The sequence below is a fragment of the Peromyscus eremicus genome, chromosome 10 (assembly GCF_949786415.1).
Source record: "Peromyscus eremicus chromosome 10, PerEre_H2_v1, whole genome shotgun sequence".
In the NCBI taxonomy this organism is placed as follows: domain Eukaryota; kingdom Metazoa; phylum Chordata; class Mammalia; order Rodentia; family Cricetidae; genus Peromyscus; species Peromyscus eremicus.
In genome coordinates this window covers 84,477,042-84,491,466 of record NC_081426.1, presented here as the reverse complement: position 1 = coordinate 84,491,466, position 14,425 = coordinate 84,477,042, and the positions used below count along the sequence as shown (strand labels likewise).

Here is a 14,425-nt window from a genome sequence, read left to right as displayed (position 1 = left end):
TTTGATGAAACTTTTCACTTTCATAGGTTAGACTAGCCACTGGGTCCTAATACTTTAATGATTTTTAATGGATCTGTTAGAGTTAGAAGTTACTAGCTACATTTTGAACAATACAAACTCTTCTGAGGTTTTGGGTTTTCCTTTTTTTAATTTTTTAATTTTAATTTTTCCCCTAAGACAGGGTTTCTCTGTTATGTAGGTCTGGCTATCCTTGGAACTTGTTATGTAGACCAAGCTAATCTGACAGAGATATACTTGCCTCACCTCCTGAGTGCTGGGGTTAAAAGTGTGCCACCACACCTGGCCTTTTGGCTTTTTTTTTTTAAACCAGAATATTTTAGTATTATGTTGAATGTATAGTTCATGGTTCATGGTTCTCTTTATATTTTAATGATGCTGAGAAATAATTCTGTGCAGTAGAGTTTTGTGTCTTCCATAGGTGTATAAAGTCACCACACTGTAGAAAACAACATCAGCCTGTTAAGTAGACATTGTTTCAAAATTACCACAAATAACACTTGTTTTAGCATGATGCATATTAAATGATCTAAGTAAAAGGAACACTTAAGTTTTCTAGAGTGCCTTGGATTAGGTAGATTTATTTTATAATTGATTTTCTGTAGTGTGATTTTTGTGCTTCCTACTCTAAGATCATCTTTTTTTTTTTTTTTAAATGGAAGTCTCTTTTACCTCCTTAGTTAGATTTTCATCTTGTGTTAAGTGAAATTAAGCCAGATGCTCAACTATAACTACTTCATGCTTTCTCTTATTTTGCAAATTCAGATTTAAGAAGAAAAAATAATTCACATAAGACATAAAGGTAGAAGGGTAGGAGCTATGTGGGAAGAGGAAGGAAACCTTACAGAAGAGGATTCAATGGGGGGGGGGTGAGGGCAGTTAGATTAGGGGGTGAGTATGAATAAAGTATCTGATGTATGCAATGTCAGAATTAAACCCATTATTTTGTACAATGAGCATATACTAATTAAAATAAAAAATAATGTAAAAACGAGTTATATTAAAAATAAGCATAATTTTCTGAGCTCTTTAATCCCTTCTTTGAACACAAATGAACATAATTTGGAAGAAAAGCTTCTATTGCACAGCTACATTTTTATTAAGAACAGAGACAATACATAGAGAAAAATATAAACTAGTCAGTGAATTCCTAAAGTAATATATTCTTAGGGTTAGCTGTGATGAAAAACTAGTAAAGATTCTTCTTAGTGTGTGGTTGGAATTGCCTGAATAGATTTTAAGTGTCAACATTGAAAATGCCTTTTCTTCTGCTGAATAGAGAGATGTGTATAATAACTCATTATAGTTACGAGTGATTTATAATAAAATTATTATAATCATTAACTATGTAGTAATCAAGACCAGTTAGTGAAAAATCTTCCAGATAGAAATGGAGTATAAGAAAGTTGTAATAGCAGCTTAATTAATTTTCACTTCCATTTAAAACTTGTAAAAATGGCATTGATGTGGAGTTTAGTCTTTGTTAGACAGTTACAACTACTAGACTTGTCTAGGGAAATCTTACTTCACAAAGTCTTGGATATGAACAAAGCCAATAATAGTCTGTCTTACTTCTTTTCCTCTTCAAAATGGTATTCCAAATCTGGAGAGGCAGAATACGGTTAACTCAGGGTGCTTCACTTCACAATGTAGTGGCTTGGGAATGGTTCTGGGTCATTTCCAAAGTAAATACAGAGGATATAAATAACTCCATTTGAAACTTGGCATTCATTATACAAAGTGGCCATGAACCAGATACTTTACTGCCTTTCCTATTATTGAAACTGAATCCAACTTAAACATTACTTCATCTTGAATTGCTTACAAATTTATTAAATCGGTGGTTCTTAATCATGTAGGTTTGTTATAACCAAGTGCATCCCTTTTGGAAATATGCATCCAGGAAGCTAATGCTCTGTCTTAGTATAGATTATATCCTCCTTGGTATCAGTTTTTGTTGTTGTTCATGATGATTTTTTAAACCTTCTACAAAGTGATTCTAATGGGTACTCAAGATGGAGAATTATGGAGGAAAGTCAGGTCATTTTGTGGTTTAATATGCATGTTAACTTGGGTCAATTCAGAATTTTGTTAAACTTTAGTTCCTGTTTCACAGACATTTAGGGGCCAGAATTGTGAATTTCTAAGCATCCAGGTGATCGATCATTGATGCTGCTGGGCCTTAAAGCATATTTTGGAGTAGTGAGGGCATCTAGATTATTAGTTTGCTTACAGTTTTTTTTTTAATAAGTCAGAATCTTACAAAATGATAATTTTATTTCAGAAATTTACATTAGATTAGCAAAAAGAATTCTCGTATGGCTAAATTTTTGTTAGTTCACCCCCTTCTGGCTCAGATTAGTGGAAGTAATAATACATCTCCAAAATATTAACTAACAATATTTTGATATGAATGAAATTAGAACCCTTTAATTATAATGAGAGTAAAATTTGCTTTTGTTTTAAACTAAACCTTTTTCTCAGTAAATCATGTGCAAACAATACTCTGATTTTCAAAATTTGAATTTATTAAATTTTCTTCAAAATTTTGAATCTGGATAGTTAAATCCAGACTATTAAACAAACATTGGTGTAATGTGCTTCAGTGAAATCATCAGGTAACACTTTAAGTGAAATTGTCTTTAACTTAAAAGGTGAATGTAAAAGTCATAGAAAATCCTACCTCTGAGAAATCCTGCATTCCAAGTGAAACAGGAAAATACTTCAGAATTTACTTCTGGCATTTTGCCATAATGATATATGAACTGTATTTGTGTGCTTATGCAGGTATATTCTTGATTAACAAAAAGTTGCCTAATTTCCTCCCTTTTGTCTTTTTTTTTTTTTTTTTTTCTCTTGCTTCTTAGCATCATTCACGGTTATGTGTTACAATGTGTTATGTGATAAATACGCTACCCGGCAGCTATATGGCTATTGCCCGTCCTGGGCATTAAACTGGGAATACAGGAAAAAGGGAATTATGGAAGAAATTGTTAACTGGGACGCAGATATCATTAGTCTTCAGGTAACACTATAGAAATTAAATTGTGTTTAATTTAAAGGTGGACTAAAAATAATAGAAGAACCTTTCTCTGGGAGATAGCCTGTGTTCAAAGCAAAACTCAAAAAGAATAGTTCATTCCTTTAAAGAAAGGGATAATTTTAATACAGATTAAGAGATTGACACAATGTAACTATATTGCTGACCAAGGACACACATGCACTTATTTTCTGAAATTAATCTTGCCTCTTATCCATGTTAACAATTCCCCTGTGAGTAATTTATCATAATTACTCATAGAGAAAATTGCAAAAAGATTACTAGTCTTTCAGGAATATAAGTTTTATTTAGAGTTAAGTTCAGAAGAAAGAGTTTTCTCAAAACGGTTCCTTAAACATTTAAAAAAATGCACAGTAAATCATAAATTTTATCTTGCTTTATAAACTATCTTTAAAATTTAGACTTACCTAATTTTGTTTCTTTTTTTCCAGTACATTTATACAAGTCTATATTAGTAATTTTTTTTAATATCTATTTTTCAAAAATAATTTAAAAATCCCTTTCAATTCCTTTAAAGTCTTGTTAAGGGCTCAGATCTCTCAGTAGGTGACCACTTGAAGAAGGACCCAGTTGTACAAGTTGCATAGCCTTGAATTAAAGAGGAATTCTTTAGAGTCTTCTACTTAATAACACTATATTTATTGAATTTAACTGAAGAAGAAATATATTCTGAGATTTAAATTCCTTTTCAACATAAGTAGTAATTAGTCCAAAATATTTGACTAGTTTTTTAAGTAATTTTATTAATTTCAAAGCATATCAAATGTTTTTGTTTTGAAATTTTTAAACTAACAAATAATTATCTACATTTATTAGATATAGTATGGTATTTTAATATATCTGTACAGTGTGAAATGGCTGAGTCAGACGTGTTCATCTCCACCACCTCAAATAGTTGCCATTTCTTTTAAAGATGCTTTAAAATTATTATATTATTTTACACATTTTCAATATATCCTGGGCAGAAAACTGATACCTTGCTTTTGTTTTTGTTGTTTGGTTTTTGTTTTGTTTTGTTTTTAGCAACCAGTTATGGCTAAATAGTGAGACCCTATCTCAAAAACGAAAAACAAACAAGGAAACAGTTTTTTAAAATAAAGTAGCTTGGTAGTTTTGTTTTTTTATTTTGTATTTTACACTACCTGAAACATAACAAATAAAAATGTTTAAAGAGTAAATGTTCTTATAAACAGAAGAACCAGAATTAGGGGAGAAGAAAACAAGTGAATTAGGCTGTGGTGCACTGTCTAGCTTTTGCTTTAGTATTTATAGTAGGAACATGCTCGTGCCTGTGTGAGTGAAATGTAGTTTGAAAGATAAATCAGAATCTATGAAAACTTTTGTAACAGCCAATAGTGTATTATAAAGTATTCTAGGAAAGCTGAAAAATTAGAAAGTATGACCAAGGAAAACATGCACTCCTACACATCAAAGAACTAGTTTGTTAAAACCTCTGGAGTATTTTAATGTATGCTGTTTTTGTTCTTTTCATTTAGTTGACATTATGTTATTTTTAATAAAATGAGATTCTGCTATTGACATTTTGTTTATTCACTTAATGCATTTTTCATGTTACTCAAATTCTTAAGTATGTGAGTATAATTATCGGAATATAATTTTCCTACCGTAGGACTGTTAGTCACTTACAGGTTTTTGCTGTAAAATTAGCTGTTAGCACTTTTATATGTCAGTGTCATCACCTCCACATTTGATTATTTCATTTGGAAAGATTTGTTTAAAATGTTCTATGGATCAAAGAATAAAGTCTCTAAATTATTAAATTAGTACGTTTTTATGATTGCTATTTTTAAAACTTTCTAAAATTTTAGATTTTTGTTGTTGATTCTGTCATACTCCAGATATTGTTTCTTTCTACCACAGTTTAAGAAGACTAAGTAATCTTTTTTTCTCTTTACATGAAAGATTTAGTATTTCCTACCACATAACCTATCATATATGCTTTGTTTAATTGCTAGTCTTGAGGAAATGAAATGTATTGGAGTGAAATCTAATTTGGGAATCAGGAGAGCTGAAATATAATCCTACTCCTGTTTATTAACTAGTACTGTGAACAAGAGAAAATCATGCCATCTTTATTGTACCTTACGTTTAAAATGCTGCACATGTCAAAGGCAACCGCTAGTGATAAAAGAGAGCTGGATGGCATGTTACTTGAAGTGCTTTATCTTAGTCACCCCTTACTCATGCATAATATTTTTATGTCTTAATCATTCTTTCACTCTGTCATGTATATAATAATTTTTCTTTCATCATAGGAAGTGGAAACAGAGCAATACTTTACTCTCTTTCTACCAGCATTAAAGGATCGTGGATATGATGGATTTTTTTCTCCAAAGTCACGTGCCAAAATCATGTCTGAGCAGGAAAGAAAGCATGTGGATGGTTGTGCAATATTCTTCAAAACAGAAAAGTAAGTCAGTAAAACAGCACAGGGACATGCACTTAATGACTTTAACTTTTTCTTTAGTGTGACTCTCAAAAGGTGAAGCTAGAGATTGCAAGTGTTGAAGTTCAAACTTTTCTTAGGAAGTATACTGAAAAATGAAGCTATTTATTGAAAAGATTAATATTGATCGAATTATTCAGTTTGTACCTGCCGCCAAGCCAAATCAAGTGGTTTTTAATGGATTCTTGTCACGTTGGGCGCCAAATGTAGATGTAACCAACCTTCTTATTAAATAAGAAACACAGAACCAATGCAAAGAAGAAAGCCAAGAGGTCAGAGCTAAGAGCTAAAACCTTACCCTTCCTCCTGCAGTGGTCCTACCTCTCCGAACCAGAGCTACCCCTGTGTTAAAGTCTTTATATAGAGTTCCTGTTCTGCCTTCTCATTGGTTGTAAACCCAACCACATGACCGCCTTGTCACGGCTTGTCTGTATAGGCCTCCAGGTTTTCCATGCTTGGTATTGAGATTAAAGGCATGTGTATCCAATAATGGCTGTATCCCTGAACACACAGAGACTTACCCAGCTCTGCCTACCAAGTGCTGGGATTACAAGTGTACGCCACCACTGCCCTGCTTTCCTATGGCTTGCTAATAGCTCTGACCCCCAGGCAACTTTATTTATTAACATACAAATAACATTTTAATACAAATAAAATATCACCATAATTTATTGTATTATTATTTATATTTTTATTGTCAGATTTCTCTAAAAATTTGAGATAGACTTGAAGATTCAGTTTTTAAAATATTTTCATGAAGTAAAATACTAGTTATATGTAAAGTGGAATTAATACCGTATGAAAACAATAACTGAAGTGGATTACTTTCTGAGATTTCATTCATATGATGAACCTTTTCATCATTTTCAACTAACATTTTATATATCTATTTAATAATTTATTTACTAAACGCTTACTGAACTTTTTTGTGACAAGTCTGTGCTAAGGGTGAATAATTCCTAATCTCACTAGGACTTCAAATATAGCAGGAAAAGATAGAACAATGAAATATAATATATATATATATATATGCTTATATACATATATAAAAGAAAGTTGTAGTTATAATAGATAAGGAGAGGACAGAAGGAATCCATTGGACTTTGTAAGTGGGAAGTTAAAAGATTAACACTAGTTAAAAGAAAATGTGTGGAAGTGAGAGGTTGAATTCCATAGCTAATACTTTAGACTTGATACATTGACAATTATCTATATACAAGATAGCTGAGTACATGTTTATGCCTGTTTATTAGTATTTCCCTGTTCAATTCCCATTATAACAAAGTCAGACATTTTTTTTTCTGAAAGCACATCTTTCCATCATATATATTATTTTTATGTGAACAAAATCAGTGAACTTGAAATCAATAATGTTCATAGAAAAATTCCTTTGAAGCACTGTAAGTTTAAACACTATGTGGTAACACTAAAATGTTTAGTAACATCAAGGTATTTTCCCACTGCCTGCCTTCCTCTATCCTTGTCCCCTCTTTCTACCTGGCTCTCTTCCTCTCCTCATCTCTGTCTTCCTAAGACAGGGTTTTTATGTAGCTTTGAGCTCACTGTTGACGTGCTGGGACTACAGGTGTGTGCCACTGCACCTGGTCCATTTCCTCCTACTACTTTCCAGATAATGTAGAAGAATTTTAAAAAAAAAGTCATATTCTTAAGCCAGGCGGTGGTGGTGCACACCTTTAATTAATTCCAGCACTTGGGAGGCAGAGGAAGGTGGATCTCTGAGTTTGGGGCCAGCTTAGGCTACAGAGTGAGTTCCAGAAAAGGCTCCAAAGCTACACAGAGAGACCCTGTCTACAAAACAAAACAAAGATAAACAAACAAACAAACAAAAAAACCATACCCTTTACAGTTTGAAAGGAGGAATTTTAATTCCTTGATAATTTACTAGAGTTGGTTCATGTTTTGAAATAATAGTTATAACTGCATTATAGGAAACTTTAACCATTGATTGGATTGTTGCGGATTCATTCTTAGATTATTAAAGACTGAACTGTTTTTAAAGATGAGTACATAGAAAATATTTTGTTGAATTCTTTTTCTTAACTTCCTTAGCTATTTCCTTCCTAAATAGTATAGCATCATGGAGTCCATAACAGTGGAGACTTTTAGAATGTGATACATTGTTTCATTAAACCTTTTGCTAATATTCCAAGGACCCCACTTTTTGTGTGCCCCAATATTTTTATTATTAAAATGTATATCATTTCGTCCAACTCCTCCCATGTCTTCCCCCTTCTCTACTCCTCTCAAACTTCTATCCTCTTTTTTTTAATTGTTACTCTTACATATGTGTGTGTACACATAGGCACATAAATATTTAAATACAACCTACTGAGTCTGTGTAGTGTTGCTCATATATATATATAATTTCAGGACTGACCCCTTGGTATAGGATAACCAGCTAGGGACTCATCCTTGGGGAAGACTGTTTCTTCTGTTCTTAGCATTGCTTAGTTGACTGTAGTTCTTTGTCTGAGGGGAAGCTACAGGGACTCCACTTTTATTTTCTTCTTCCTTCCTGGAAGAGGTGGAAATAGTGCAAAGACTAGGACATCACACCTTTGCTCTTCAATTGGCTGTGTAATCCTGAGTAAGTTGTTTACCCTTTCAGATCTATTTCTTCACTTGTTTATTTTACCTTGTAAGAGACAACATTTTTATGTTGTTTACAAAATGAACAAAGTCAAAGTAATAGCTGTAGAAGAATATTTTGACTCCATATGCATTTTCAAAGTCTCTTAAATTAGTGCAGACAGTAATTTTTATCAAAATACCTACCCATATGGTGAAAGAATGGAGTAATTTTGGTAAAAGCTAGGACACAGATTATATTTTATGTCCTAGCTTTTATCATAGCCTAAAAAACGTTACAAGGCTATGCAGACACAGAATGGTGTTTGCCTATTTTTTTTTCATATTTATTTCTAGTCTGTCAGTTTGCATTTACTAAGTTAGTTTTCTTACATGCTAATGATTGATGAGACTCAAGGTCATTTTTATATATTTCATATTTCTATATTTCTATGGACACAGAGAATTAGAATATACTGAAATATTCTAGTGATTTCTTTTTAAGATGGGAGGTGGTTGCTGACTATTGAGCCACACTCTAATCCCACCTAGTTTTACTTTGGCAAGGCTCATCAGGACCTTGAAATTTGGCAGTACCTGTTAGGCATCATCATAAATATCATTTATTTTTAATAAAGATACCACAAAATCAGTTTTGATTGATCAAATGCCAGAAATGAGTTTTGCTTTGTCTTTTATGTTGAATATGACCTATAGTAGGCAAACATGTTATAAAACACATACATGCATTTTATATGTGGGGCGTGTGTGTAGAGAACTGCATTTAATATTGATTTTTATCTGGACAACATAGGAGAGGAAAAGCGTAGTAGGAGAAGGAAAGGACGGAGAGCATAGGTGGGAAACCAGCTTGGTGCTCTTAGACATTTTACTGTTGTCACATAGTCTTTAATCAATAGTGCTTCAAGGAGCCGGGCGGTGGTGGCGGCGCACGCCTTTAATCCCAGCACTCGGGAGGCAGAGCCAGGCGGATCTCTGTGAGTTCGAGGCCAGCCTGGGCTACCAAGTGAGTCCCAGGAAAGGCGCAAAGCTACACAGAGAAACCCTGTCTCGAAAAAAAAAAAAAATAGTGCTTCAAGGAAATTTTTCTATGAACACTGGTAATAAATGTCCAATTCAATTCAAAGGCAATTTTCCCAAATGAGGTAACTTGTAGATGTTATCTAGGAAAGGCCAGGTACTTGCTTCTTTCTTTTTGTATTATTAAATACAGTTTTGTTCTTGTTCAGAAGTTGTAGTGCCACTCCAAACTGCTACACTTTTTATAAGTATTCTCGTTGGCCTCTGGGTTATTGATTACTTTGGTTGCTTTTACTAATCTGTGATTTTAATTTTTAAAAATGAGATCTTGAATTCTAGCTTCTAATACTAATTTGCCATCAATTAAATGTGGGGCCAGAACAATGGCTCATGTTAAGAGTACCTCTGTTGTTGCAGAGGACCTGGATTTGTTTCCCAGCTCCCATGTTAGGCAGCTCACAACCACCAGTTCCAGAGGATGATGCCCTCTGGTCTCTCCAGACACTCTGCACATGTGGCACACATAAACTCACATAGACACACACGTAGACATAAATAAAAATAATAAATCTTTAAAATAGTGTAAAGTTCAGATGTAAAATGGCTTTATGCCACAGTTCTACTTTTCAAATGTGAGTTAATAAAAACTATTAATCTACTGTCATTATGGGGCTTAAATTGACAAAAGGGTATAGAAGTACCTTCAAGAATTCTCAGCACTCAGGGGGCAGAGGCTGGTAAATCTCTGTTAGTTGGAGAACAGCCTGGTCTACATAGTAAGTTCCAGGAACGGCAAGGCCACAAAGAGAGACCCTGTCTCAAAAACCCAAATGAACAAAAATGTTAAAGGCTGTGCAGACACAGAGTGGTATTTGCCTTTTTTTCTTTCATGTTCATTTCTAGTCTGTAAGTTTGCATTTACTAAGTTAGGTTTGTGGGTTTTTTGTTTTTTTTTTTTTTTGGTTTTGTTTGGTTTTGGTTTTGGTTTTTTTTCGAGACAGGGTTTCTCTGTGTAGTTTTGGTGCCTGTCCTGGATCTCGCTCTGTAGACTAGGCTAGCCTTAAACAGAGATCCGCCTGGCTCTGCCTCCTGAGTGCTGGGATTAAAGATGTGTGTCACTGCCGGCGGTGCTAAGTTAGTTTTCTTACATGCTAATGATTGATGAGACTCAAGGTCATCCTTTATATATTTCATGCTAAATATACCTTAAGAAATTTACAGAGAAGTGATACAGAAAGGAAGATACTGGTTAACTTTTGGTACCATACTTTCCTCCTCCCTTTTCTCCTGCTCCTCCTCTTCCTCTTTTCACATTTTTTTTTTTTTGTGTGTGTGTGTGCATGCTGGGTGGTTGATGTCAGCACATGCACCAGTGACCTGTGTGTAAAAGTTAGGGGCAACGTGAAGGAGGAGTCCATTCTCTCCTTCCTCCCTGGTGTAGATTATCAGGCTTTGGAGCAAGAGCTTTTACCACACAGAGCTATCTCCCTGGTTCATACTACCTTCTCAATGGTGTTCTGTGTTCTTTTCACTTAGAAATAAATTTGGGGAAAATACTATTTAAGTCCTATTGTTTTAGTTGCTCACAGTTGGTGTTCAGTGTTGTATTTCTAGTTTTAGTGTAATCACATGGCAACATAGCACATTACTTTTAGACTGCACACTGTTAAGAAATTGTTGCTTGTTTGAAGGCTTGTTTTGAACATGTTCTCCTGCACATGAGACATAATCTTTCTCAAAAATATATGGCTTTTTTAATGCTGTTTTATTATAGTTTTGGTTTTTTAGTCATATCATTCTTGACTATGTATATCATTTTTTTTACACCCATTTGCGCTTTTGCTAAAAATTTTCAACAAGGGGAACATAGAGAAAACAATCTTATATGATAAAATAGCATCAGGGATGATGCTTATAAAGCAGAGTACACCAACCAGAATATAAATACCAAGTGAATTTTAAATACTGAAAAAAAAATGGCAGGCTTAAGATTTTATATATTACCAAAGACTGTTAGCTTAAATCGATAACTAGGAAGTAACTATAAACTAATGCATGGTAGTCAAAAGAAAAATTTCAGTAGAATAGAGGAAGAATGCTATCTTTCTTTCTTTTTCCTTCCTTCCTTCCTTCCTTCCTTCCTTCCTTCCTTCCTTCCTTCCTTCCTTCCTTCCTTCCTTCCTTTTCTCGGTTTTTTGAGACAGGGTTTCTCTGTGTAGTTTTGGTGCCTTTCCTGGATCTTGCTCTGTAGAGCAAGCTGGCCTCGAATTCACAGAGATCAATCCACCTGGCTCTGCCTCCCAAGTGCTGGCATTAAAGGCGTGCACCCAGTGATGAGAATGCTATATTTCAAAATGTTTCCTGAATTGCATTCTGTACACCAGAAAGTAAAAGTCACATGGAACAAACTTGGTATATGGTGGTTGGGGAAGAATGTAAGTGGTTGTGTTAAGTTAGTGTTGTAAAATATAAAACGATGTTATTGTTTGTTTATTTAGAGACTCAGTTTCACTATGTAGCATTGGCTGGCCTGGAACTAGCTATGTAGACCAGACTAGCTTTAAACTTATAGATACCCACCTGTCTCTGCCTCCTAAGAGCTGGGATTAAAGACGTGTGGCACTACACTTGCCTCTTATTTTTATTTATGTGTATGTGTGTATATTTTGTATGTTGAGTGCCCATGGAAGCCAGAAGAGGCTGTCAGGTTCCCCTGGAACTAGAGTTACAGTTAGTTGTGTTGTGTCTGATGTGCATGCTGGGAATCAAACTCAGTTCATTTAGAAGAGCAGCAAGTGCTCTTTACCTGTAATCTACTTAGCTGCCCCTCTTTATTTTGTGTCCAATACCATTTCATAATCTGCCATTCTTTTTCTTTCTTACATTTTGTATTCTTCTAATTTTTTTTGTTTTGTTGTTGTTTTGTTTTTTAACAAAGTCATTTGCTGTCTTGGAATCTTTCCCTTGTTTTACCTGAAATGCTCATAACTTCATTCTTTACATTGGTAGCCTTTTCAGCTTAAGGACTACCTTTTTACTGTACAAGGTGGAAACTATTTTCTTTAAGGACTCTTGAGTTTGAAATAGGCCATATGACCAGACCCTTTACGCATAACTTATTCTAAGCACATCTGAGACATTCAGAATTGGAGCAAGAAGTTGATGGAAAGAGTATTGTTTCATCTAGCATGATATCCTGTGGTATTATAAGCCTTTTAGTCAATATTTCAAAAATATTTGTGTGGGATATTTGTGGCTCAATTTTTAAAGCTAGAAAGAATGTAAAGTGATAGATTGTTATGAAATCAAAAATGTATTTTCACTTCTAGTGAAAAGTAGTATGATAAGCTGTGTGTGGTGCTACATGCTTTAATCTCATTACTAAGGGTCAAAGGCAGGAAGAGAGAATTACCTGCAAGTTCAAAGCCAGTCAGGGGCTGCTGCTTACCCCACAGTACTGTTTTGGTTCTCTGTAAATATTTCAAAAACCAATAAAACTGGGTAAATGATGTTAAACAGTATCTTAGTTTGGTTTCTAATGCTCTGATGAAGACCATGACTAAAAGCAACGTGAAGCAAAGGTTTATTTCATCTTAACCTTCTTAGTGATCAACACTAGATGAAGTCAGGGCAGGAAACTGGAGGTGGGAACTGAAGCAAAAGCCATAAAAGCCATGAAAGAACACTGCTTATGGCTTTCTCTCAATGATTTACTCAGTCTGTTTTCTTACACCACCCAGTACCACCTGCCAAGGGTGGCATGCTCCCAGTGAGCTGGGCCCTCTCACATCACCTTGCCTACAGGCTGTCTTTTTTTTTTTTTTTTTTTTAATTGAGACTCCTCTTTCCAGAGAAGTCTAGCTTGTATCCAACTGATGAAACAAGCAGTACAGAGGGCTTGACCAAGTTCACAGTTCTTAAACATTAGCATTAGATTTTTATTTTAGCCTACAATTCTATTATACTTAAAATTTGTCACTAAGGAAAGAAAAAACTGTAGTATAGAAGCCATCGTCACAGAGAGTCATTTCTTCTTATGACACAGTCTTTTTCTGAACATTTATGCATAATTACAGTCTTTGAGTAATTAAAAAAACTAATCAAAAATGTGATAATTTTTAGCTGGGAAAAGGGTTGTATTCCTGCATTTTCTTGACAATTATCTTAATATGGTACCAAAAAAAATCTGCAAATGGGGCAGATAGACTTTATTCATTCTCTTTAAATTGGTGACTCAGTTAAGATTGTGTGTACCTTTAAATGTCAGACAGTCTGAACAGTAGCTTAAGTAAATGAATTCTCACATACATCAAGCAGTCTAGAAATAGATAGAATTGGTCCAGCTGCTTCCCCATCCTTACAAGATTGGCTTTTCCCCATCTGGTTGGCTCACACTTGCTTATTAGTCCTTTAGGTACTTGCTAGAAGGGGGAAAGACCTGAAAGGATGATGGGGATATATATTTCATCTTTGCTAGATGGGGCCTCTGTAAAGTTTATAAAACCCATATTTCTTATTTCCAGAATTATATCACATGACCATTTGTAGCTAGAAAATGACAGATTCTCAAGTGTCTGTATTGTGTCCACTCCACTTTTCATGTCTTAACATGACAGTGTAACTACCTAAGTCATCTAAATATGTGTGCCTTTTAGATTTACACTGGTGCAGAAGCATACAGTGGAATTCAACCAGGTAGCAATGGCGAATTCAGATGGATCCGAAGCAATGCTGAACAGAGTGATGACAAAAGATAACATTGGCGTTGCTGTGGTTTTAGAGGTCCACAAGGAACTCTTTGGAGCGGGTGAGTGCCATCTAATAGTATTAAAAAGAATCACCATTCCAGATCTCCTTATCTCAGAACAGGAAAAAAGAATCTTCAAATCATTTATTACAAAATGATTTTCTTTTGAGAACTTAATGGAGATGAACAAGAAAATAATAATTATATAAGTTATCATGTATTTCTTATGATTTCCTGACATAGTCTATAGTTTCTATCATTATTTTTACTTACAAGGTAATACCTACCTGCCTTTTTAACATGCCATTAATTGAAAAAGTTCTTTGAAATAGGGATGTTTCAGTTAGGCTGACTTAGAAATGCAGTGACTTAGTCCTCTCTTGTAGCTTTAGCTTCATGAGTGTGAACTCTTTGTTTTTAAGGTTAAATAGTTGGCTTGTTTTCTTTAATTTCTTTGTTAAATCTGAAGTCTTTGTCAGGGTGAGAATGACATCTTTTATCT

General features: G+C 34.3%; 1 protein-coding gene across 4 annotated transcripts in view; it reads left to right on the top strand.

Annotated features, from left to right (window-relative positions):
* Positions 1–14,425, top strand: part of Cnot6l (CCR4-NOT transcription complex subunit 6 like) — an 83,144-nt gene that overhangs the window by 52,750 nt on the left and 15,969 nt on the right. For all 4 annotated transcript variants that reach the window (XM_059274695.1, XM_059274694.1, XM_059274696.1 and 1 more), the window contains exons 7-9: positions 2,886–3,043; positions 5,356–5,510; positions 13,832–13,983. In XM_059274695.1, coding sequence (XP_059130678.1) covers positions 2,886–3,043; positions 5,356–5,510; positions 13,832–13,983 — 465 coding nt within the window. The remainder of the gene's footprint in view (positions 1–2,885; positions 3,044–5,355; positions 5,511–13,831; positions 13,984–14,425) is intronic.